Source organism: Elgaria multicarinata, chromosome 17 (assembly GCF_023053635.1).
Source record: "Elgaria multicarinata webbii isolate HBS135686 ecotype San Diego chromosome 17, rElgMul1.1.pri, whole genome shotgun sequence".
Taxonomy (NCBI): domain Eukaryota; kingdom Metazoa; phylum Chordata; class Lepidosauria; order Squamata; family Anguidae; genus Elgaria; species Elgaria multicarinata.
This window is the reverse complement of record NC_086187.1, coordinates 22,476,618-22,501,744: the sequence shown is the minus strand read 5'-3', so window position 1 is coordinate 22,501,744 and position 25,127 is coordinate 22,476,618. Positions and strand designations below refer to the sequence as shown.

Below are 25,127 nucleotides of genomic sequence, written 5' to 3'. Positions count from 1 at the left end.
GGCTGAGTGGGGACTAGAACCCTGATCTCCTGACTCCCAGTCCAACATTTTAGCCACTACACCACACTGGCTCTGATCTGACTTTTGATATTTTTAATTATTAAGCTACTAGTTACCTGGATTTAATTGCTTGCTCTCTTCTTCAATATTGTTGCTGATTTTAATGTTCTATCGGCTTTAATTATTGCAAGCTGCCTTGGAAATTTTATAGCAAGGTAAGGTAGCTGTGTTTTACAGAAATAGCTAATGAATAGATTGTCAAGGACTACTTTGACCACTTGGTCGGTTCTTCTGCTTCAGCAAAGTATACCTTAGATGCATTTGGTCCATTCTCTGCCTTCCCGGTGGGATTTGCTTCCTAGCACAGACTGTACATCTCCCATCTAAGACTGAGGAAATCATACAAGGGGGCAGGGGAGGAGGAAAAGAGGAACCAAGAGGGAGAAACCTTTCGTGTGATTGCATAGTGTCCCTTGAGTTCATGCAGCGCCCACTTGATGTCCTGGCTGCTCAGCATTTTGAAGTCTGCCATGAGGAGGTCAGCTGCTTGGATAAAGCAACGTTGGTCAAGCGGATAAAGTTTGGAGAAGTCAAAGTAGTCCACTTTAGGCACCTGAAAAAGCAGAGGTGGGGTGGGGAGAGAGAAGAGGAGAGAGTCAGCGCATACTTGGCCAGCTTTGAACTGTTACTGCGTTCATTAAAGTTTTATCCCACTCTTCTACCAAGGAGCTCAAGGTGGCATTCACGACCCACCACCTACACTGCCGCCCACATTTAGTCTCAAGACAACACTGCGACTGAGATCGGTCTAAGAGACAGTGGGGCGGGTTTGCACGATCGCCTTGGCTAAACAAGCCACGGTGGCTTGTTTAAGTCACGGTGCATGCCCACCTCTATATGTTGGGGTGAGGTAGGTGCATATTACACCACCATGACATTGTGATCACAGCTTGTGACTGACAACAATTCCAAGATTATTTCCCCACGTAAAATTGCCAAGCTATTTATCATCTATACCTGTGCATTTGATCACTGTTTTTTTTTCTTTGTTTTTTGCTATGCTTTTGTTCTTTTTGGAGGCGGGGACTAATCAAATTTTATTTATTTATTTATTTATTTAAGGATTTTTATGCCGCCATTCAGCCAAAAAAGGCTCTCACGGCGGCTTACAAAAGTATTTCTTGACAGTCCCTGCCCACAGGCTTACAATCTAAAAGACATGACACAAAAGGAAAGGGGACTGGGAGGGAGGAGGAGGAGGGGGAAAAGGAAAGCATATTCAGGCACTACAATCTTAGTTGCAAAGTTCAGCAGCTACAGTTGACAGCAGGAGGGAGGGGGCTCTCAGCTGGAGCTGGACCCAGGCACGGTGGAGAGGTGCCTGGCTGCTGCTTCCTCCCTCACTGGTGGCCTCTCCAGAGACAGTAGGTAAGTCCTACAAAAGCCGACCACTTTTCACAACTTGCCGTCTTTTCCTCCTAGAAAAGGCTGACTAGTTCTCTAGCACAAAAGGCAGGTTGGCTGCATCACCAAGGGTTCTGGTGTTTGCTCAGAGGCAGAATAAGATGTTCCATACTATCCAGTGTGATTGATTGATTGCAGTCGAGTTTTCTGCCTTTGGGGAAATCACAGGGGTTAGAGCACACCCAAAGTACAATGGATGAGCCTCACGCTGGGAAAACCTCCTTCATGATCAAGGTGTCTCCCCTGCCAGGTAAGTATTAGGGGGCAGATTCAAGAAAATCCCAAAGAATATTAGATGCTGCCCCTGTAATGACATCGAGGTGGAGTCCATCTTGCATGTACTATTTTACTGCAGTTACTATCAAGAGGCCAGGAAAGTCCTAATATGTCCTATTATACAGCGTTTCCCCAGTCGCTCTCCTGAGTCTCTTATGATTATTTTACTTCAGGGCACCAATAAGCCTATTACTGAACAAGTGGCTAAATTTTTGAATCTGGCTATTCTCATTAGGGAATACATCATGGCTGTCTGAGCATAATTTTAAACCTACCGATTAGCATTTCTACAGATTTTGTATCTCTTCTTTTTTACCATAATGTATTTTTATTAACGTCTGTGTACTTATATGCTGTAATGGTGGTCTGCTGACTGTAAATAAAGATTGACTGATTGATTGCATTTTTATACCGCTCAATAGCCGAAGCTCTCTGGATGGTTTTGAGGATTCTTGGACATGTGTGGACCAGAAATGAATCGCAAATTGGGAATTTTGAAGATCAGGCACACACTAAAGACCAACTTCCACCACCATCCCTCCCTGGTAATTGAAATCAATTTCATGCTGCTTCACGGAAAGCCTTTCAAATTTGCCCTCACAAACCTCAAAAGAAAACTCAGTACACACATGTACACACGAGAATGAAACAAGAAGAGCTACCTCCCTTCATATATTTAAATGCATGTCTCTTTCAAAAGAAAAGCAGGCGTAAACTCGGTTTTGGCCAGAGGGTCGACTGTCTCCCGTGCAAAACGTGAATGCAAATTCGTATTTTCTCTCTCCGATTCCTCTCCTCTCCTCACCACTCCCAGCCCACCCCTGTGCACCAGGAGCACAGCCTCTTAAAGAAAAGCCAGGTTTCATAAAAATTACTGAATTTGCAGAAGGAAGCGAGTTTCTCACTTGCCTTTGTCTCGTCTTGGCTGGAGAGCAGGCTGCTATTTGGATTTAAAACCACTCTGCCTTTCTTCTTTGGATAATCTGGATTTTCCAGAAGAAAATTACAAAGTCTGCAAAGCAAAGGAAGACAGACAGTTACTTGGGAAAGACCATCTTCTGTACATCCCTCCACCCCTCAAATTAACAACCGAGCCTTGGCAGACGCATACCATTTTAGAGCAACAGATGAAAGAGAAATAACAGAGTCCGACGCAACAAGGAAGGGCAAGGAAGAGCTGGACCATGTGCAAAAGATCCAGTGGCATCAGGAGGAGGAGGAAAGTTTAGAGGGGTGAGTGAACGATGTCAGCTGGATGCAAACCGTATGAGCAATTTATGAGACATTTGCCAAAGTTGATTGAAAGATCCTGCTTATGTTGGATTGGGTAAGTTATGACTAGGGCCGTTGACTCAACTAAAGAAAACTTTACTGATTAGTCATAGGTATTTTAAATCAATCGATCTGACCTGCATACTTTTGCATAAGAATAAGGCTTTTTTTTTTCCTGAAGGGATAAACAGACTATTTTTTAGGTGATGCACATGTGGGTTTCAAGTAGGCACCATCCCAGGGGCGGCATTCCTTCTTCTGAGACAAGGCAGGGTTGCAAGCAACCTCTTCTACCACAGCCAAGGAGCCTTTCTTCAGCACAGTGTGGAGTAACCCCATTCCTTTTTCCAACGATCAGAGGTAAATGGGGATTTAAAGGAACTAAAAATTTAAAGAACCTGCTCTTTAAATACCTTTAAAGGGTATTTTAAAACGCGCGGTATTTAACCAGGTTCTGTAAGGAGGTGGGGTGGAAACAGGAGGCTTGTATTTCTGTGGCTTACCTCTGAATAGACATATACAGGATGAGCTGCGATTTGTATGCTTGGTGGGAAAATATCCAAGCGGGTATGAATTACATCTACTGGAATGCAGCCCCCAAGACTCTTTGCAAATTGGAATCTGGCCCCCCGGGGCTGAAAGACATTCCCCACCCCTGGCCTAGAGGCGCTAACTAAAGAGTGGACTAATAGGCAGCTAATAAAGGAGCGAGAATCCCATTCCTGCTCCATTAGGGAAGTGAAATTTACAACAGGCTTGTCTATTTCAGCCGAAAGGTCCTCAAGATTTAAGAGGTGAAATTTTTAAAATGATCTAAAACACAACTAGAAGAGCAGCACGAGACTTTCAAAACAGCAGCAGTAATATTTAATTCTCAGTTCAGTTGTACATTTTAAAGCATCATCCATAGGATTATGACTGTGCCGCAAACATTTTGGCTACTTACATGTTTAAGTCACAGCAGTTTTTGCTCTGTATTAGTTCTTCAATGTAGTCTCTCGTTGCATCTGGAAACCTTGCTTCCTGGATTCGGGAGATGGACGGGGAGAGACAAATACCATTTGGATTGACTAGCAGTTCACAAAAACTTCACATTTAAAGTGACAGTAGCAGGGGGCATCTTTCGATCCATACAGGGCAGCAGTTATATATTAAAGTCTTCCCAGTGTCGTATCTACATATCAGCTGCACATACCCAACCCTTGGAATAGGCTAAGAAAGGAGCATGTTCTATAAACATTGTTTTAAAGATGTTGTTAGTCATCTAGAATCTTTAGATTGTGCTGATGATCTTTAGAATCATAGAATCGTAGAGTTGGAAGGGGGCTACAAGGAATAGTCCAACCCCCTGCTCAATGCAGGAATCCACCCTAAAGCATCCCTGACAGATGCTTGTCCAGCTGCCTCTTGAAGGCCTCTAGTGTGGGAGAGCCCACAACCTCCCTAGGTATAGAATCATAGAATAGCAGAGTTGGAAGGGGATAGCAGAGTTGGAATCTATACAATATAGATTGTATATAAATATTTATTTATTTATTTATTTATTACATTTTTATACTGCCCAATAGCCGAAGCTCTCTGGGCGGTTCACAAAAATTAAAACCATCATAAAACAACCAACAAGTTAAAAACACAAAAACAAAATACAATATAAAAAGCACAACCAGGATAAAACCACGCAGCAAAATTGATATAAGGTTAAAATACAGAGTTAAAACAGTATAATTTAAATTTAAGTTAAAATTAAGTGTTAAAATACTGAGTGAATAAAAAGGTCTTCAGCTGGCGACGAAAGGAGTACAATGTAGGCGCCAGGCGGACCTCTCTGGGGAGCTCATTCCACAACCGGGGTGCCACAGCGGAGAAAGCCCTCCTCCTAGTAGCCACCTGCCTCACTTCCTTTGGCAGGGGCTCACGGAGAAGGGCTCCTGTAGATGATCTTAAGGTCCGGGTAGGTACATATGGGAGGAGGCGTTCCTTCAAATAACCTGGCCCCAAACCGTTTAGGGCTTTAAATGTCAATACCAGCACTTTGAATTGGGCCAGGACCTGGACTGGCAGCCAATGAAGTTGTAAAAGGACTGGCGTAATGTGATCTCGTTGTTGATTTCTAAAACAACAACAACTCACCTCCATTCTTGGATTCTATGGCAGTGTACAACAGATATCAGTATTCAAACATAATACAAATGAAATAAAACCACATCCTTCATCAAATGTATGGACCAAGACAGCAAAATTAGACTGAGGCAAGAAATTCTGAGTAAATCTGGCACTGCAACTTTTAACTGATTGAGTGAGCTGGCCAATCAAAGCCCGTTTTCATCAACTAAGCACACATCCAACCAGCGGAAGAAAAACAACTCATACGAACATAAGAAGAGCCATGTTGGATCAGACCAAGAGTCCATCTAGTCCAGCACTCTGTTCACACAGTTGCCAACCAGCTGTCAACCAGGAACTCACAACCAGAAAACCAGTGCAATAGCACCCTCCCACCCATGTTCCCCAGCAACTGGTGTATATAGGCTTACTGCCTCTGATACTGGAAGTAGCACATAGCTATCAGGACTAGTAGCCATTGATAGCCTTCTTCTCCATGGAAATTCCAGTCTCCTTTTAAAGCCATAGTTTAATTATGCGAACTCCCTCGTTTAGCTATGTGCTGTGTAAAGGTCTTCCTTTTATCTGTCCTGAATCTTTCACCAATCAACTTCATGGGATTATCTCATTGGGTGCTAGTAACCCATCAAACACTCATTCAACTAAATTGTCTTTTACTGAGCAACAGTCCTACTTTTGTTTAATAAATCACCAATAAAATGAGTTGGGAAAGGGTGGGAGAGAAGGACCTGTAGAACGCATCACAAAGCAGCATTGTTTTACTTTGTCTCTCTGGGACAAACCCAGGGCAAGATGTGTCACAACACACATAGTCTGCATTTTCAGTACTTACAATGCAACTTTGCAAACAGTGGCAGAATGATTTTTTTTAGTGATGTGTCTGCTCTGTCTACACCAGCCTTCCTCAACCTGGGGCGCTCCAGATGTGTTGGACTGCATCTTCCAGAATGCCCCAGCCAGCAGCTGGCTGGGGCATTCTGGGAGTTGTAGTCCAACACATCTGGAGCACCCCAGGTTGAGGAAGGCTGGTCTACACATTTATGTACAAGTTTTGTTTTGTTTTGTTTAAAAAAAAGAACCACCAATTTTTGTAAAGTTTCCCTACCTGGAGGCAATTCTTACTCATCACAACCAACCAGACAAGCGGCTAGTTTACAAGCCTGCTGTAACTTAACTCCAATTAACTTGCGCGTTAAATTTCACATAAAAAAACCTGACTGAGAATGAGTCATTACAAGAATCGGAGGCGAGGCCCATGTGAAAGAGGATGCTGAGCGAAGGCAAGTATGCAATCCTATTGTTCCATAAATTTAAAAGATTTGTATCCTAACCTTTCTACCCATTCAGATATTCTATCAGTATTTATTGAAAACATGGCATCCCACTCCCCTGAGCAGCTTACAATCATTAAACAAGACAATCTCAGCCCACAGGCTTGTAACCTTTAAAAAAAGGAAAGAAAAAGACACAACGTACAAAGAAAAAGGGTTGGGGATGTGAACCTTGCTATTTACTGTTTTACTCTTTACAGCACCATGTACATTGATGGTGCTATATAAATAAATAATAATAATAATAATAACCAGCATAACGAGTCCCATTTCGGTCCCCAGTGCCTCCTTGCCTCTCGTACCACAACTCTGCCGCCTCCCCCATTGTGCATGAGCCCTGCCCAGTGACCTGGCCACGCACTCACCGTCTCTCTGATGAGCAAAGCGATGAGGTCTTTGTCCAGCTGAGCAGCACCATGCTTGGCGACGTCACCGGAGTTAGGATCCAGCGTCCCTTGGACTGGAAAAGCCGGGCCCGCCTGTTCGTTTATTGCTAGCTGCTGGTCTCCCTTTTCCTCTGGCGGATGAGCCAGCTGAGGAGAAGCAGGGCCTGGAATCCCATCCTGCTGAGGCTCGGGCCTAGGAAAAGCAGGCCCAGGGATCTCCTCTTGGTACATCCTTGGTAGTGGCACCAATTCTATTTCCAAAGGCGCTTGCCGAGGAGAAAGGAGGTCCACCACAGTCCGGGCCTCCTTCTCAGCGGGCTGGAAGTAAGGATGATCCAGCCGCGTGTTCTCCTGGATGCACCTGACCGTCCCTCCCAGTGCAGGCACTAGCCTCGGTTGCCGTTCCCGGTCCTTCTGGTCCAGCCCTTCCTGATCAGCTACCAAGACCACCTCCTCCAAGTTAATGACCTCCTTTTCATTGCTGGGTCTTGGCTCTCTCATGCGAGCCACGCTGGGCCCAGGCTCCGGAAGAGTTCCGGCCACCTCCCTCGGCTCAATAGGCTCCGGGGACTCTGGCAGCTCCAAGACCTCATTCTCTCTCTCGTGTCTGGCCGGGGCCATGCTGCTTCCCTTGATGCAGTTCCGGCGAGCACCATGAAGCCTCAAAGGAGAGCACCTTGTCTTCTGCCCATCGTGAGAGCTTGCAGCTCCCTCGCCCTTGGAACCTCCTTCCCCTGACTTGTTCACGCTTTGCCAGTGAGCAGCTGGCCTGATCACGTTTGGACGCAGAAGCTTCTTTGTCGCCGTCTTTCAAAGGAGACAAACAGAAGTTAGAATCAAAGGCCCGGTTCATACAGAATGCCAATTTATGGATTGTTTAAGCCATGAATTGGTGGGACTGTGCCAGACAAACCATGAGTTAAAACTCTGGGTTCCTTGTCACTCAAAAATCCAGAGTTCTGGGTTCGGATGTCACATCCAATAGTGATGCCTCTGGGCCTGACAACGGGCCTCCAAGCTACCCTGGAAGCTCTGTGTTGTCAAAATGTCTGAGTTCGGACTCAAGATTGATTAGCTGCCTCCCCATTTGTTTTTAAACAGTCTATTTTGGAGATGCTTGGTGGATTTTACATCCCAGTTCTGGAAAACAGCATGCCTGAGAACAGGTGTGGGCAGAAAACAGATCTATCCTGATGTTTTGGACGTCATTCCTGACCACTCATCATCTTGCATTGATCTCGCTGAACTCCAAAACATCTGGAGATCTACATTCTGCCCACCCTTGTTCTAGAACAGCCTTCCCCAACCAGATGTGTTGGATTGCAACTGTCAACATTAGGAGATGCTCTAAAAAAGAGAGAAGTAGGTGGCCCTGAGTTGTTTGGGGTGGGGAGATGCTGATATAGAAAGGCATGTGGGGAGGAACGAATGATAAAGGGGAAAGGCGGGAGCAGAAGAATGGGAGAGGGTGTAGACCAGTGGTTCCCAAAGTGGGCAGTACTGCCCCCTTGGAGGTGGGTGGGATTGCATAGGGGGCCATTAAGAGGCAAAGGGGCAGCAGGGGGCGCTCGAGGTGGTCTTTTCCGAGAAGCGCCTCTCCAGAAGATCTTAAAACCCAGGAACAATTTTATGGGAGAAGGTAGTTTGGTCCCAAGCCATATAGGGGAAGAATCCACACATGTATTAATATCGTTTAAGAAGCCCATCCATCACATTAAGAATTTACAGAATAGTGAGGTACTCTACCCTAGTTACTAAATGTGATATCTAATATTCTTGCTAAATGACTGTCAGACTTTGAAAAGATGGTATCACTGGATCAAGTTCATCAATTATGCTTAATTGAATAAACTAAAAAAAATGCAATTGGATTTTGAATTAATATTCAATTAATTGTTACTGTTCTGAATTTTACTTATAATTTTTATAATTTTTATTGTTATTTATAATTTTTATTATTTTTATAATTTTGTATTATAAAAGCTTCGGCTATTGGGCGGTATAGAAATGCAATAAATAAATAAATTATCTTCCATAGTGGGTCGTTGAAAACCACTATTCTGAATAATGTTTTTTATAGTGTAGGGTAGGGGGCACTGGGCACGAGTTTGTTACACCCCACAAATCAGTTCCCAAATGTATGTCTGAAGTTTGTAAGTCTGTGAGTTTTAGAACGTTGGCCTGAGTGGGCGGAGTTAGAATGCCTTGGGAGGGGGGAGGAGTGATATATAAGGGAAGGACGGAGGGGATTGTGGGGGACTTGTTAGGTCCTCTTAGAGTCTTTAGTGCTCTCTGTGTTTAGGGTACTTAAGTCCTGGGAAATTTGAGGGTCAGTGTAGAGAGTGGTATCTTTAGAGTGTGGTGTGCACGTACTTGATGTATATTAATCAATACTGATAATAAAGTTCAAGATTGATTGTGTGAGAAAAAGGAAAGTGCATATGTGAATGAGTGAAAGGATTGGATGAAAGGTTTCAAAAGGGGTTTTAAATGTTTTATTTGAAACAAAACTTGTGAACTTTTAAAAATAAATTTTAATTATTTTGTTTTTAACTACCACAAAAATCCCACATGACTGTTTGGCATTTATCATTTGAAGTTTACACATTTAGCACCCACTCTGACAATCATTCACCTCAGCACATATAACACACAGTGTTTTATTTTATATATTGAAATCCTTCTCCATTTAAACCCCTTTCTCCACATAGTTTGGAGGAAGGTGGTTTTTATCCCTTGCCTCAGGCGTATCAAGCGGTGGTGCTTGGCTTGAGCAGGGAGTAGCCGTGGCCAGGCTTGGTGTTCAGAGCCTGTGTGGTGGCAGCGGTTACCTGAAAAAGTTTGGGAACCACTGTTGTAGACCAATAAAGGGTCGCCTTAAGGGGATTACTCGCCTGCACAAACAGACAGGCCCCAGAAATTCATCCCTTCGCTGTCGCTGCAGCTTTAGTTTTTCCTCCATGCGACAGTTATTCCCCCTCCCCATAAAATTCCAAGTCATTTGGAAGAAGAGTGAAAATGACTTCAGAATGCAGAATATGAGAAGGGAGCTGGATTTATGCTGCTAATGTTTTACAGGGGTGTGGCAGGGGATAACACTCGGTTTTGTGTATTATTATAATGTCTGTTATATCAGGGTAAGCTGCCTAAATCACTAGCGGAAAGTTGGATCAAACACTTTTTAAATTCAAACTTGGGAGACTCTTAATGGGCAAAAATAATCTGGTATGCAACTCATACAGTCTTTTCCTTCTACATTTATTCATCTAGAATCCTTATTTTTGAATTTACATTTTAAATGCAACCATTTTTTCCTTGATAAAATAAACATACCCTCCCTGCCCCCAGCCCCCCAAAAAAGGACTACAAGTTGGACAGTAGATTACTGTTGCCCATTCAACGACGATCCCAAGTTTTAATTTTGCCATGACGGAGGGGTGGGTAGGAAGAGTTACCTCCATCAAGATGACATCATCATCTTCCTCATCTCCCCACTGCCGGCAAACAGGTAGGTCCAGCATCACAGGCACGTCTTCATCCGAGGAATCCGATATGGTAATAAGCCCCTCGTCCCTGTGGTTAATCCTATCTAAAGGAAGGAGAACAAATTTATCTACCAGCTGAAGGTCTGCAGCAGCTCATAAATATGTATTCTTCAGTCCGTACGACTACAGACTTATGCTTTCTGAGTTTGCATTGTAAAATGTGTTTGCATGGAAATGAGGTGCAAGAGGGACTCAACAGCACCCACTCTATTGGAGCCTGCCGCTAGCGCAATCTCAACACTTGTCAGAACCAAAGATGCAACACACACACACACAAACACACACACACACACACACATCTTTAATGCTGCAAAGATGCCACTGTCCCGATTTGCATCAGGAGGTCAGTAGAAGGCTGCCGCAGATGGCAGAAGATTATTTAGAGATATGGCAACTGCAGTAAATTCCCTCCCCAAAATGGGAAAGAGCCACGTGGGATATGGTTGGTTCCTTGCGGTAGCACCTAAAGGTCGTGGAAAACTACTAAGGTTGACGGCTCCAGCTGACAAGCACTACAAAGTGCAGTGTAGCTTCTGTTACCCATCTCCAGCCCATGGAGACCACATTCACACAGACCTGCAGTGGTACAATCTTACACTGAAGCAGGAAGTGCAAGAATACTAGAGCCATATGGGCAAAGCCCACATGGGACTTCCTCAACTGGGAAGAAGACGTATGCTACCAGCCTTGTGTATCAGGTGTCTATGAATTTGGGTGCCCTTGGTAACCATGCTCACCACATCCCCATTCTAGCACAGGAGTCATCTGTAAAAAAACAACAACAATCAATCCAGGCTGGACCTGGATTGAGATATACAGCAATTACTTTTGCTATCCCACTGAATAACTGAGAAAGTGGAACCGGTGCAACGTTCCGTCTTTTTAGCTCTTAAGAGAGTTAGTGAGGTGCAGAGGTAGAGCATGAGTGCAGGAGCTCTTCCAGCCCACGGGTCAAGTTCCATTTTGGAGAAGCCCTCAAGGGCCGCGTTACAGTTCAGACAACACGCTAAGCCATGGTTAGGCCACTAACTGTTTTGCAGCAAGTGGTTAGTGAATGTGTTTAAACCGTAGTTATGTAGCCATCGTGGTTAGGAATGGTTCACACGACACGCTAAGCCCTAATGTTTAGCTCAAAATGCTTAACCACTGTAGCTTAGCTTGTCATCTGAACAGGGTCAATGTAACAGGAGGGTTTTTGAAATAGACAAGAGTATTTCCTCAGCTTAGACATTCAAGGGGGGGGGGAAGGGTTAACAATAAAGTAGTAAAATTAGGTATGTCTTCTCCTTTATGTTTTTCTTGAACATCCAACCTAGGGAAATGTTCTGTGTAATGAAAAAGGTGACCTACTGTATTGCGGATGTTGGTCCAAATAAAGGCATTGTTTTTATTGATGCTGTGAATGTTCTAGTTTCCCTGTAATTATTTTCTGATGTGTGGTAGTTGCATACAGACATTCACATTTAAAGTTAGTTCGGACTGACATCTCCCAAGAGGGGTGCAGACTGTGCGAAACACAGGTTATTGCATACAACAGAGGTGGGCACAAAATAGAGCTCCAGATTTTTGGGGACTCTAACTCCCAGCATTCCTGACAATTGGCTATGGTGGGATGGGCTTCTGGGAGTTGAGGTCCAAAACATCTGGAAATCTACCTTTGTATACAATATAATTCAATGGTTTTACCAACCCCAAGTAAAGAAAATGTAAGGACCAGAAAATAAGCTATTTACCTTTCCCTCGGTGGCTCCGGAAACTATTCAAGTCAATTACTTCTTCTTTTCCACCTCCCTCTTCCATGTTAGAAAGCTATGCACGCAAGAGCCCACACCCAAGCATGGCACTCACTCCTTCCAAGAGCACCTAGAAAGGACAAGAGACCAGCATGATCACACACCTGGTTTTTCCACATGATAATGATTCCTACAGACATAGCTTTAAACAAGGCTAGCTTTTTCTCATCTTATTACGTTCAGCAGCAGATACTTTGGATTTTTTTTCAATCAAAAGGGTATTTAATGAATTAGATGAATTAGCAAAATATTGCAGCACCCTTGTGCGAAGGTGATTTTGCTTTCTGGAGCTAGGCGCTGTACATTCTTCTTACACTGAACGCAATACTGCAAACTCTTATTTTTCTGGCATAAGCAGTAGCCTATGAGCTGGATGTAGAAAAGCAGGGTGGATACAAATCAATGATTTTTTTAAAAAAAAAATCAGATTTTTAAAAAATTTAAATCGGATTTTTTTATTTAAATCTATTTTTTTAATAAAATGCATTTTGAGGATTTTTTTTTAATAAAATGCATTTTGAGGAAACATCTATGTAAAGACAGTTTTGTATTTAAGATACATTATAGTCCAAAGGTTATTCATCATGAAATAAGGATTAGTTTTTAATTATGTAGCATGAGGTTGTATATTCATGCAATGTTTAAATTTTTTGGTAAATGAATTCCGTTAATCCATTCACAATGTCATGCTCTTCCAGAGGTTTCTGTAAGATTAATAGGCAATTTTTCTGTCTAGAAGATATTATCACAGATGCTTGGTTTTACAGTTCTCAAAACTGTGAATTTGTGTCTGCAGAGATCACAATCCCATTGTTCCTCTGCAAATCTATGGAAACAGAATCAAGCCCTTACTTCTTAAGTGCTAAGTTTCAAAAAGTTCAATGAATAGATTGTTGTGAGTGGAACAGAACTGCACAAGAAGCTAAGATTAAAACTAATCTGAAAAGTTGCTATTCTAAAAAGGAAACTTTCATCTGGTTGTAAATATTAAGATTATACCAGCAAGAATGAGACTTTGGTAACTATGAGTTGTGTAAAATATAGTGAGGAAGAGTGCACTTTTGATTAAATCGAGTCTTTCTGAGTAGTGACTTAAATCAAATTGATTCAAATCAAATCCACCCTGCAGAAAAGTCATATAGTTTAAATGGAATGTGTTCTACTGCTGAAACAAACTTTCCAGTCAAAGGAGGAAGAAACACTTGCTAACTGTACTGAAACTTCTGCTGAATCCCAGCTATGAGAAATCCGTTTACAAGCTGCAAAACCTGACTAAGCCACCTAATATTGCTTCTTGGGAACTGAAACCAAAAGTTTTCAGACCTGCAGGGCGAGAAACTAGCACAGGGCAATCGTTTAAGAGAGTAGAAAAAAATTAGAACACTGGGTACATGTGCAGCCATGTTCCTAGAAACCAAAGCACCAAACAAAATCATAAGCCGAAAAGGTAGACCTGTTATGCACCACAGAAAAGTCAGCTGGCACTAATTGCTTCAGAAACTGCCAATATTGTTTGGAAAAGAGCTTTTTGAGGGGAGCAGAGGAAAGCGTTTACACACAGTTTCTTTGGACTTCCGGTAAGACCCTCTGATGCATGACAATTTCAACTTGGATATTCACAATTCAGTGAATAAACATATTAGAAATGTTACAAATTGTATGCAAGAGGCTTGGATTCCATCAGCTTGCTCCTTGACAGAAGTATAGAAATTGCCAAGACGCTTGCAGGATAGATATAAAAGCTGAGAACGTAGCCCTCAATTACTTTAAATTCGGAAAATGGGGCATTTTTATACCCTTCCTTGCAAAAACAAGACTCCTTTGTAACAGTGAGCAAAATCACAAACTGAGCAAAGTGCTAGTCTGAGGAAGTCGCCTCTTTGGATCAAACGAGAAGGAATCCTGAGCAGCAGCCAGGAATATAAGTCTAAAAAAAGGACAGGTTACATTTGTGGGGGATTTTCCCCTCGGAAGGCTGAATCCAAGACATTTTCCTGCCTAATGTAGAAGGCAACCCTCCTGCCCCCAAAGTCAAGGCGCATAAGAACTAAGCCTGCCCAACAGATTTTGGCAATTCCACGAAGGACATTTCCAGGTGAGAAATTTTTGTAGTCTTACATACAAGGCTGGGCCAAATGAAAAAGGGACACTTCACACCTGCTCTGAAGAAAACAAGACTCAAGAGTGAACAGGGACAGAAGTCCTTTCACCACCCAAACTCGACAGATGTAGATACTGCAGACCAAAATAACCATGGCAGCAATTAAGACTTTCAACTCAAGTCACCCTTCTTTAGACAGCCTTTCGGCACTTCCAGTTTGAACTTCTATTTTTTAATTTAAGAAAATGTGTCCGCCGTTCCCCTTGAGAATGTCCAGGATAGGTAATGATATACAAACACACAACCCCATAACATTAAAAGTTAAAGATTAAAACCACAGAAAAAGCAGTTTGGAACGGACGGAGCAGCTGATGAAGTACCAGAAAAACAACCTAGCCAGAAAGAACTAAAAATGCTTGCCAATATAAGAGTATCCTTAAAGGCACTGAAAATACATTAATAATGAGGCATTAACTAGATTCATAAATTGGCACAACCAATAACAAAGTTCTATGCCAATTATGCCTCTGAATACAACAGTACAGGAGAGCCTCCTCAACCAATCTCAAAGATTAGGCAGGTTCACGGAGAAGCAAGATGGTCCTTTAGGTCAGAGGTTTGCAGACAGAAGATCTCCAGATGTTTTTCACTCAACTTCCAGCATTCCTGAGCATTGGCCATGCTGGCAGGGGCTTCTGGGAGTTGGAGTCCCAAACTTCTGAAGACCTACCTTCTACCCAGCCTGGCTTCAGGAATCCTGGTACCAAACCGTTTAGGGTTTTAAAGGCCATAGCCAGCACTCCGAATTAAGCCAGGAGATGCATCACCAAGTAACCCTATTCTTTTGCTTTATGCAGCATTCAAAAATTAGGAGATAAAGCTAAGAAAGAAGAGGTTTACATCAGGATATCTCACTGAGATTCAGCTTTTATCTTCCAACATTAACTCCAAAGAAGCTAGATCCACCAATGCTCCCTGCCAGGAAGCTCGTTTGCATTTGGCTCTGCTGACTACAAATGCCCACAGCAGCCAGCTTGAAGCAAAGCAGTTACAACTGCCTCCTGCAACAAATTCCTTCTGTTAACAAGGTCACAGCCTGCCTGTAATGAAGTATCAGTAACACACCATTTAATAGGAGAATTCCTTCCTCATTCTTGCATCAGCTCAGTTCCCCCCAGAATTAAAGCCTCTGCCTACTGCCATCCCATCCTTTAAGCTGCACTGGGGGGGGGGGGAGAGAGAGAGGGGTCCTACGTTAAAAGCACATCCAATTCTAGCATGCCTGGGCCAACCAGAAGGAAAAGATTAGGAGGACTAGGAGCAACCAAGACTTCGTGTATTTCTACATGCAGCAAAAACAAATGGTTAATACCTCAAATGAACTGGACCACCTCGGGCTCCAGGTAGGAGTTTAAACATTTCAGTGCTGCCCCGTGGGGAAAAAACACCATGCACATGAGGTAAAAATCATTCCAAGGAGAAAGCTAGGCAGAACACACACACACACACACGCCTCATTCAAGGGATCTCTTTCGGTGGAGGAACATTCAAACATGCCAGTCTCCACCTGCACCACTAATACAGCCCATAAGAGCTTTACCACGTTTTTCTTTTTAAGATTTACATCCTGTTGACTGACCGTGTAGTTCATACTATTTGGAATATATAGAGGGAGATGAGAGGGGAAGTGGGGCCATTCCACCAGCCCCCTTGAAAGACAACTTAATCTTTCCCTCTTCCCTCCCCACCCCTCCTTCCTTGTGTGAGATGTCTTTTTAGACTGTAAGCCTGCAGGCACGGACTGTCTTGTCTACATACTCCAGGAGCTTTTTTGGCTGAGGAGGGGGACAAAACCACTAAATGGGCACAATCCTATTCAAGTTTACACAGGAGAAACGCCCTACAACTCCCAGCATCCCCCAGCCAGCATGGGTAGCTGAAGCATGGTGGGAATTGTTGGACTTTTTTCTGTCTAAACATGCATAGGGTTGTGCCCTAAATAAATAAAGAAAATCCATTTTAATTTCTTCAACCCCCTTCCCATTTCCATATTGTGCGTTGTTCTGCAATAGCCTATCCTTCTTCCACTCGCCTTTTTTTTTTAATTGGCTTGAAGAAAACCAACACTATTTCCTTCCAAGATCCAAAGTACTATTACCTATTACTGAGCAAGTGGCCAAATTTTTGAATCCGGCTATTCTCATTAGACCACTCATGAACGTCTGATCATTATTTTAAGCCTAATGATTAACATTTTTACAGATTTTGTATCCCTTCTTCTTTACCATCACATATTTTTATTATATCTGTGTACTTATATGTTGTAATGGTGGTCTGTTGACTGTAAATAAAGATTGATTGATTGATACTATTACCGGACATAATCGGATCTCCGCAAAGGGCCAGCACCTTTCGCACTGCCCTTTGGACGCTTCCTGAAGGCCAGTCATAGAATCATAGAATAGCAGAGTTGGAAGGGGCCAAAAGGCCATCGAGTCCAACCCCCTGCTCAATGCAGGAATCCACCCTAAAGCATCCCTGACAGATGGCTGTCCAGCTGCCTCTTGAAGGCCTCTAGTGTGGGAGAGCCCACAACCTCACCAGGCAACTGATTCCAGTGTCCTTAACTCTTTGCAAAATTCATGTGCCATATAAAACTAAAATAAATAACGCCTAGGCAGGAACGGTTGTAAAAAAAATATTTATGAGCCAATAACAATTGGAGACTTATTTGAAAAACTAGATTATGTGAAGGGGCACGGCACAGAGGTAAAGCACAAAGCAAAGCTTCCAACTCTAGCTTCTCTAGTTAAAAAGATCTCTGGAAGAAGGGGTTGGGAAGAACCTGAAGCACAGCTAACATCGGTATGTCACTCCAGGGCATTGTAGGAAATTAAACAGCTCCCAGACATCACTGCACTGATCGGAGCATTCTGTTGCCTGTCTCCCAGGAAAGCCCGTAAGGGGAGGGGGGCGCTAACCTAGAGGGACCCTCAAACTTAGAACCAGTCCTGATTAATGCTGGACTAGACGGATCCACGGTCTGACTCAGCATAAAACAACTTCATATGTGAAACATTGGTAAGCTGCCCCTCACCCCAATATTACTATCCCATGCCAGAGATTCTAGATAGGCCACAATAGGTTTAGAAATATTCTAACACAAGCTTACCAAAATCCCAGAGCAACCTGCGCCAATGCTGCTCCTTTATTATTATTATTATTTATTTATACCCGTGCCAAAAGGAAGCCACAAATAGCCAACCCACGTAAGACAAGCTTTGTGCAGTCAGAAGATGCTCGAGAGGCAAAGGCTAAAGAGAAGCTAGGGATCAGGGGAAGGGCTGTATATTTATTTATTTTATTTATTAAATTTATATACTGCCCCCATAGCCGAAGCTCTCTGGGCGGTTTGCAAAAGTTAATAACGGTGAACGTTAAAAAATATACAAAATTTTAAACCATCAAAAATATAAAAACAACAGTATCCATTTAAACAACAGCAGTTCTGGGGTCCATTAAAAAAAAACTTAGCATATGTTAAATGTTAAATGCCTGGGAGAAGAGAAAAGTCTTGACCTGGCGCTGAAAAGATAACAATGTTGGGGCCAGGCGAGCCTCATCGGGGAGATCATTCCACAATTGGGGGGCCACCATTGAAAAGGCCCTCTCCCTTGTTGCCATCCTCTGAGCTTCCCTCGGAGCAGGCACTCGGAGGAGGACCTGTACACACACAAGCCATCTCTTACTTATCAATAACAGGCAGGCTTGGGCAAATGGCAGATACTGCGTTGCCCATGTGTCTTTTAAAAAAATGGTTTTAAGCTTTGCCTTGTCAAAAAAAACCCAGAGAGCTTCAGCTTGTGGGCAGTATAGAAATAAAATAAGTAAGAAAGAAGTGTCTAGCACAGAATCCTTTCCCAACTTTGGTTCCTCCTACCTTGTTGGGCCACAATCAAGCCCAGCCAGCATGCTCAATAGTCAGAAGTGATAGGTCTCCAGACGGGAAACCCTGGTCTAATGTAAAAAGAAGAGACCTGCTGAAAGAGACTGACCGGCCATCTTGTCTTATCATCCTGCTTCCCACAACAGCCAGCCAGATGCCTCCAGCATGTCAACACAGAAACATGCTCCAGTACGCAAGTCATGAAGAAGGCAGCAGCACCCTTCCCTCATTCTCTAGCGTCCATCATTCACCAGTACGAACAAGAAGACCCCCATTAAGGTATCATGGCTATATCATAGAATCATAGAATAACAGAGTTGGAAGGGGCCTATAAGGCCATCCAGTCCAACCTCCTGCTCAATGCAGAAATCCACCTTAAAGCATCCCTGACAGATGGTTGTCCAGCTGCCTCTTGAAGGCCTCTAGTGTGGGAGAGCCCACAACCTCCCTAGGTAACTGGATCCATTGTTGTACTGCTCTAACAGTCAGGACGTTTTTCCTGATGTCCAGCTGGAATCTGGCTTCCTGTAACTTGAGCCCATGATTCCGTGTCCTGCACTCTGGGAGGATCGAGAAGAGATCCTGGCCCTCCTCTGTGTGACAACCTTTTAAGTATTTGAAGTGTCCTGTTATGTCTCCCCCCAATCTCCTCTTCTCCAGGCTAAACATGCCCAGTTGTTTCAGTCTCTCTTCATAGGGCTTTGTTTCCACAACCCTGATCATCCTGTAATTTGAGCCCGTTATTCCGTGTCCTGCACTCTGGGATGATCAAGAAGAGATCCTGGCCCTCCTCTATGTTTGCAACATATGGAAGTGTGTTGCAAACAAAACAGCCAGAAGACAGAGAAGTAGTTTACCTTGACTTTTCTCCTTTTTTAAAAACAAGATATTCATTGCATTTTGTGATGCAGTTCGAATTTTATCTGTACCTCTTAGATGCAAATAAGAGAGAGAGAGAGAGAAAGGTGATACTGAAGTATATGGCAAGGAAGTGGGTGGCTGGGATGTTGAGAGATCATACTTCTCTTCGAAAACACTGTACATTTACAACAGGATTGGGACAGAAAAAATAGCATTCAGGATCAGCGCAGTATAGGGTAACAAGCTCTTTATCAGTACAATAGTGTAATCACATGCATGTCTACTCAAAAGCAAGTCCTATCAAGTTCAATGGAGCTTATTTCAAGATAAGTGAAAACAACAAGTCTTGGGTCACCTTAAAGGTCTTGTGGCAAATTTATTCTGGCATAAACTTTCATGGATTATAGTCCATTCATCAGGGGGGAAATGGATATAGGGCTGCAGGGTAAAGTGTTCCTCCCAATATTGTGTACAATTGTCCCGTTTTCCAATCAGCATGCTCCCCAGACTAAGTTACAGACTTAAAACAGTCCTTTCTGCCAAATCCAAATTTTTCAAAGCTGCCACTACAAGGCTCCATCTTCATCTCTGAAGAAAAGTAAGCTCATTCAGCCAAAGTCAACCACACTGTGGGTAGCAGAACACCTTTGACTCCACAATGCCATCTTTTCCAAAGTCCCACATCCTCAACTCTCCCCCCATTCACCCCCAAAAGTTCAGATTTGATTGTTGCCTTTGCTTTCTCTGCCTATGCAACTAGGCACTGCAACTTGAAGGACTTTACCCCTGCACTGGAAAAAAATGAGGGGGGGGGAGAGAGAGGGAGCTCATCCCTGCAACAACAGTGAGCTATTTTCCAAGGAGAAATGAAGAAGTCCGTGGAAAAGGAATGTAAAGAGAGAAAGGAACTGGTGGGGGTAAGAAAAGGAAGGATAGACAGGCATAGCCAAGGAGGATTGTGAGAACAGGTGGAGGAGAGGACAACTGGGAGACAGAAAAGAGAACTAAAGGCCAGTACCAGAGGGGTAGGAGAACAGATGGGAGAGAGAATGAATGGGAAAAGGAGCAAGAGAACCGACAGAAGCATGGGGCAGAGAAGCGAACAAGCAAGCAGATGTGAAAGGTGCTTAGGAGCTGGAAGTGAAAGCAAAGAAGAATATGCGTAATTTCCTGGGAACAAGCCCCACTGACACAGTACAACTTATTTCCAAGTAAATATGCACAACTTTGGGCTGCATAGAGGGAAAGAATGTCTGAGGAGGAGGCCAGCTGATGCTAAATGAAAGCTGCTGGGGAAAAGTGGGGAGGTTAACACAGAGGGTAGAATTCAACTAGTCCTACTTAGAGTACACCCTTTGAAATGAATGAGATTTTAGTCACAACTAACAAATCCCATTCATTTCAATGGGTGTACTCTAAGTAGGACTAGTTGGATTCTACCCAGAAGGTAGAAGAGCAAGAAGTACTAATGGGGAACGGATGCAAAGAGGGAAAGAAACCAGAGAAGGTGAAACTGTTAGGACCATAGGAAGCTGCCTTATATCCTTGTGAGACCACTGACCCATCGAGTTCAGTACTGCACACTCTACACTGACTTCCAGTGGCTTCCCAGGGTTTCAGGCAGGGCTCTTCCCCAGCCCTAATAGGAGATGCTAGAAACTGGAAGCCAAGACCTTCTGCATGCAAAGCAGGTGGTTTGCCACTGAGCTACAACCTCAAGAAAGTTGGGGGGGGGGGGAGGAGATAAATACAATTGGGTGGAAGAGAGGGCAACTGAGGACAAGGGAAGGGGAGTGAGTGAGAAAGGCGAATTGGCAAGGTGGTTGCTGAAATCAAAGGAGAGAGGCCTCATGGAGGTTAAAATAAAAAACAGGGAACGAACTTGGGAGAGTGCAAGTGAAAGTAAAAAGGCAGCAGAGGGACATGCCTGCCTGAGCCTAATTGAAGGGGGGTAGAGTGGGCGACTCCCTTCTGGGCTTCCTTCACATGAAGGGTGTGTGTGGGGGGGTGAGACTAGAAGAGAAATCAGAGGAGGAAATCAGTAGGTTGAAGATATGAGGGGGGGGGGAGAGAGAGAAAGATATGTTTGGGGAAGGGCTGAAAAGCTAGGCCTAAATGGGGAGGAGGAGGAGAAAGGAACGGAGTGGAGATGGGGGGGGGGGAAGGATGTGGCAGTGGAGAAGGAAATCAAGGGGTGAGAGGTGAAGAAATGCTGAACCAAGGTGGTGAGGAGGAAAGGCCTTGGGAGGGAGAGAAGAGAGGGGGAGACTATGGCGTGGAGGAGGGAAAGGGGGAGTAAAAAGGTGTGTGTGGGGAGATGATGTATGGTGTGAAGGTAAGATGGTGTTTGGGGTGAGGTAAGAAGGGGATAATGTGGGAGGTGTAAGATGGTGTGTGGGGTGTGTGTAAGATGGTGTGTGTTTGGGGTGAGGTAAGGTGTGTTTGGGGTGGGGTGATAATGGGTGGGGTGTAAGGTAATGTGTGTGGGGTGTGTGTAAGATGGTGTGTTTGGGGTGGGATGATAATGTGTGGGGTGTAAGATGGTGTTTGGGGTGGAATGATAATGTATGGGGTAGTGTGGGTGTAAGACGACGTGTGATTGGGGTAAGGTAAGAAGGTGTGATTGGGGTGGGGGGAGATGATAATAGGTGCGTGTGTGTGCAAGGTGACGTGTGTTTAGGGCGAGGTAAGAAGGGGGGCACAAAAGGCTGCCAAGGACTTGAAGTTGGGAGAAAGGGGCAAGAGAGGGGGCGGTTGCCAGGCAACTGTGGGGCAGGTAAAAGAGAGCGCCCGAAAGGTGGGCAGAAAGAAGGGGGGCGGCAGGGGGGAGGGCGCCCCTCGGGGGAGGACCGGCTACTCACCAGCCCCGGCCTGCCTTCGCCTCCCTGCGCCTTCTCCGGCCCGGGCCTGGCCTGGCCTGGCCTGGCCTGGCCTCCCCGTCCCCTTCGCCCCCGACCCTCACGGCTCCAGCGGCCGCTCTTCCGGCTTCCTCCTCGGCGGCCGCTCTTTCCGCCCCTCGCTCTTCATGCAGCCGCTGCCGCGGTCGAGCCACGGACTGGGCTTGTCAGGGCTCCTTCCGGCCTGCGCCCTCGCCGCCCGCCCGCCACGTGACCGCGGGGAGGGGGGGCGAGAGAGAGGCGCGCGCGGCTAGGACCATAGAGAAGAACTTCGGTTGGGGGTGCACGGAGAGAGGGGTCCGCGCCTCTCGGGCCACGCACCATAGAGTTGGAGGAACGGTTGAGAGAGAGGGGCGGGGGGGGAAGCCGCTGCGGACCTCGGGCTCACGTGACGTCTCAAGGGGCGGGAGAAAAGCAGCTGAAGGGTTTCTCCTGCTTAGAAGCACGTGGGAGAGGTGGATGCGTGTGCGCATGCGTGATGATACAGGGCACTACAAGTGAGTAGGCTTTTTACACCTTTTTTTAAAAAAAGTTATTTTCTTTTTCAACCTCTCTTTTTTTTTAAAAAAATCTAGCCTGATGAAGAGTTCTGGAGAACCTGGAAGCTGCCACAATATTTTGTTTCATTCATTTCACTTCTGTACAGCCCAACAGTCAAAACGGTCCGGACGGTTCACAAAAATGACAACTCAAAATTAACAATAGTGATAATAGTAATGCATAAAATACAGAATAAAATATAAAATGTTATATACAAAATGTAAAAATAAAAACAGCTAAAAAAAAGAGAATGACAATAATGTAACATTGACCATAAGGTTTTTGTGGCATTTTGGTTCTTCCTAATAGAACACTCTTGCCTACCCGCATTTAGGATTCCCGCCCCTATGGATTCTGTTTTTGGTTTTTTTCTCCTGCTTCATTAACAAAGGCTAGTTTGGGGCTTTTCAAACAGCTTGCAAAGCAGCAGGCAGAAATGCAATGTAGCTTCGCATCCCTTATTTGTCTCAACTGCACCGGTTTATTTAGATTTAAAAAAAACCTCCTACAATTCTCAGCATTCCCCAGCCTTATGGGAGGTAAGGACAAGCCAGGAATTTAGTTAAGAATGTGTTCTAAGGCATTACTTTGCAGCACCAAAAGAAAGGGTAAAACAAAACAAAAAACAGACTGAGAAACATTGTATGGAACTCGCTATCACAGGATGTAGTGATGGCCACCAATTTAGATGGCTTTAAAAGGGGGTAGGATAAATTCCTGGAGGCAAAGGCTATCCATGGCTACTAGCCCTGACGGTTGTGTGCTACCTCCAGTATTCGAGACAGTAAGCCTGTGTGCATCAGTTGCTGGGGAACATGGGTGGGAGGGAGCTGTTGCATCATTTCCTGCTTGTTGGACCCTGGCCGACGGCTGGTTGGACACTGTGTGAACAGAGTGCTGGACTAGATGGACCCTTGGTCTGATCCAGCAGGGCGCTTCTTATGTTCTTATTTAGAGCAACAGGAATGGGCCTCAGTTCATTAATTACAGCAAGATTAACAGAGGTCAGCAACACAGAAAAGCAGCACACAGAATGATATTTTAGGCTGAGGCCACTTATCAGTGATTGGAGGCAGTGGGGAGGGACTCATTTTATATACAGCAAAACTGAGGCAGCAGGCAATTGAATTCAATGCTGCGTTTGGGTTATATAATTATTGGGTTATGTAAGAGCCTGAGCTGACCCTATTTTTTGTGCTGCTTCCCCGCTTACTGGAGCCACCCCTGCTTATAGATCAATAAAAACAAGGTAGTTTTAGGTTTACAAGCTAAAAGGTATGACAGAAAATGAAAAAGGAATGGGGAGGGCTGATCTGTTAAGGAGAAGACAGAATAGCTGCACACTGTCTTTTGATTGCTAGTGATAGGAGCTGTCCATCTAGAAACACCCACAATACACTGTATACTCTAATAATAAGAGCACGTGTTGTCTGTCTGTCTGTCAGCACCGTAGCTTCAAGGCCATAAAACCTAGACATCTAAAATTATTATTATTATTATTTATTATTTATTTATATAGCACCATCAATGTACATGGTGCTGTACAGAGTAAAACAGTAAATAGCAAGGCCCTGCCGCATAGGCTTACAATCTAATAATAAGTGGCATGCATACTAAGGGGAACCTAGGAGTGTGCACCTAGGGGTTATTTACTTGCTAAAATGAATTAATGGTAATTAATTTTAATTTGACATTGTGTTTGAAGCCTGCAATACTACCTTCAGTCACTAGATGACCTTGACTGGCACAGAGCTTTGCATTCAATACAATTTGAAGTCAGAGGGAAGTAGTCTAAGAGATATATGGCTGCCCCGTTCCCCTGCTCTGGGGAGTCCTCCCTCCAGTCAGGGGATTGGAGTGGGCAGAAACTTTCCTCAGGGGGGCTGTAGGGATGAAACATGGCAGGGGTATGGCTTCACCCAAACAGGGCAGGCCTAATGTGCCAGCTGTGTAATTTTGCTTTAAGACTTAGTTGTATTAAACAAAGGGCTATTCCGTGCTGTGCAAAGCATGGCGCATTCGCTAGTCAACAAATAAATAAGAATAAATCCACTGGTCCGTGCATAATCCATTGCCCCGCCTCCTCCTCCAGATTTAATAGGTGGCATTATGGGATGCTGTGGAAGAGCTGCTGGCTTCCACCCAATAATCTGCATTGCACTGGTCACTATAGGGATTTCTTTGAAGAGTTGAAGTGCCTCTGGCTGCGTCCAACTGAAAATCCTTCTATAATGATTTGCACACTGTCATTCTTCTCAAACCCCTGGAATGGTTTGCAGCTTTTTCCTTCCTCGGGCAAGCCTAATAATCCCTGAGTCACTATGAGAGTTGAATTGATTCCAGCCACCCCCCTGTTTTTAAGTTATTCCTGAGAGTTTAATTTTGCATTATTTGTATTGAACTCGGATCAGATTTCTAGGAGGGCGACCCGGGAAGAAGTTAATGGAGATTAACAGAAGGCAGTGTGTTCCCATGCGTCTTCTGAAATTAATGGGGAGGTGGTGCTCAGTGTTCGCTAGATCTCACCATAGATCAGGCTCCAAGCTGTGAGGGTTAAGGGCCAAGGGAAAGATGGTTGACAAGTCCATTGG

General features: G+C 44.3%; 2 protein-coding genes and 1 pseudogene across 2 annotated transcripts in view; all 3 read right to left on the bottom strand.

Annotated features, from left to right (window-relative positions):
- Positions 1-12,254, bottom strand: part of RNF216 (ring finger protein 216) — a 69,238-nt gene extending 56,984 nt beyond the window's left edge. The window contains exons 1-6 of the mRNA XM_063143660.1: positions 12,132-12,254; positions 10,309-10,442; positions 6,833-7,660; positions 3,959-4,035; positions 2,650-2,752; positions 449-613 (exon numbers count right to left, since the gene is read on the bottom strand). Coding sequence (XP_062999730.1) covers positions 449-613; positions 2,650-2,752; positions 3,959-4,035; positions 6,833-7,660; positions 10,309-10,442; positions 12,132-12,198 — 1,374 coding nt within the window. The 5' untranslated portion in view covers positions 12,199-12,254. The remainder of the gene's footprint in view (positions 1-448; positions 614-2,649; positions 2,753-3,958; positions 4,036-6,832; positions 7,661-10,308; positions 10,443-12,131) is intronic.
- SMURF1 (SMAD specific E3 ubiquitin protein ligase 1) overlaps positions 1-25,127 on the bottom strand; it is a 303,336-nt gene that overhangs the window by 211,664 nt on the left and 66,545 nt on the right. The gene's annotated exons all lie outside the window — the stretch shown is intronic.
- LOC134410409 (U1 spliceosomal RNA) lies at positions 1,595-1,722 on the bottom strand (annotated as a pseudogene).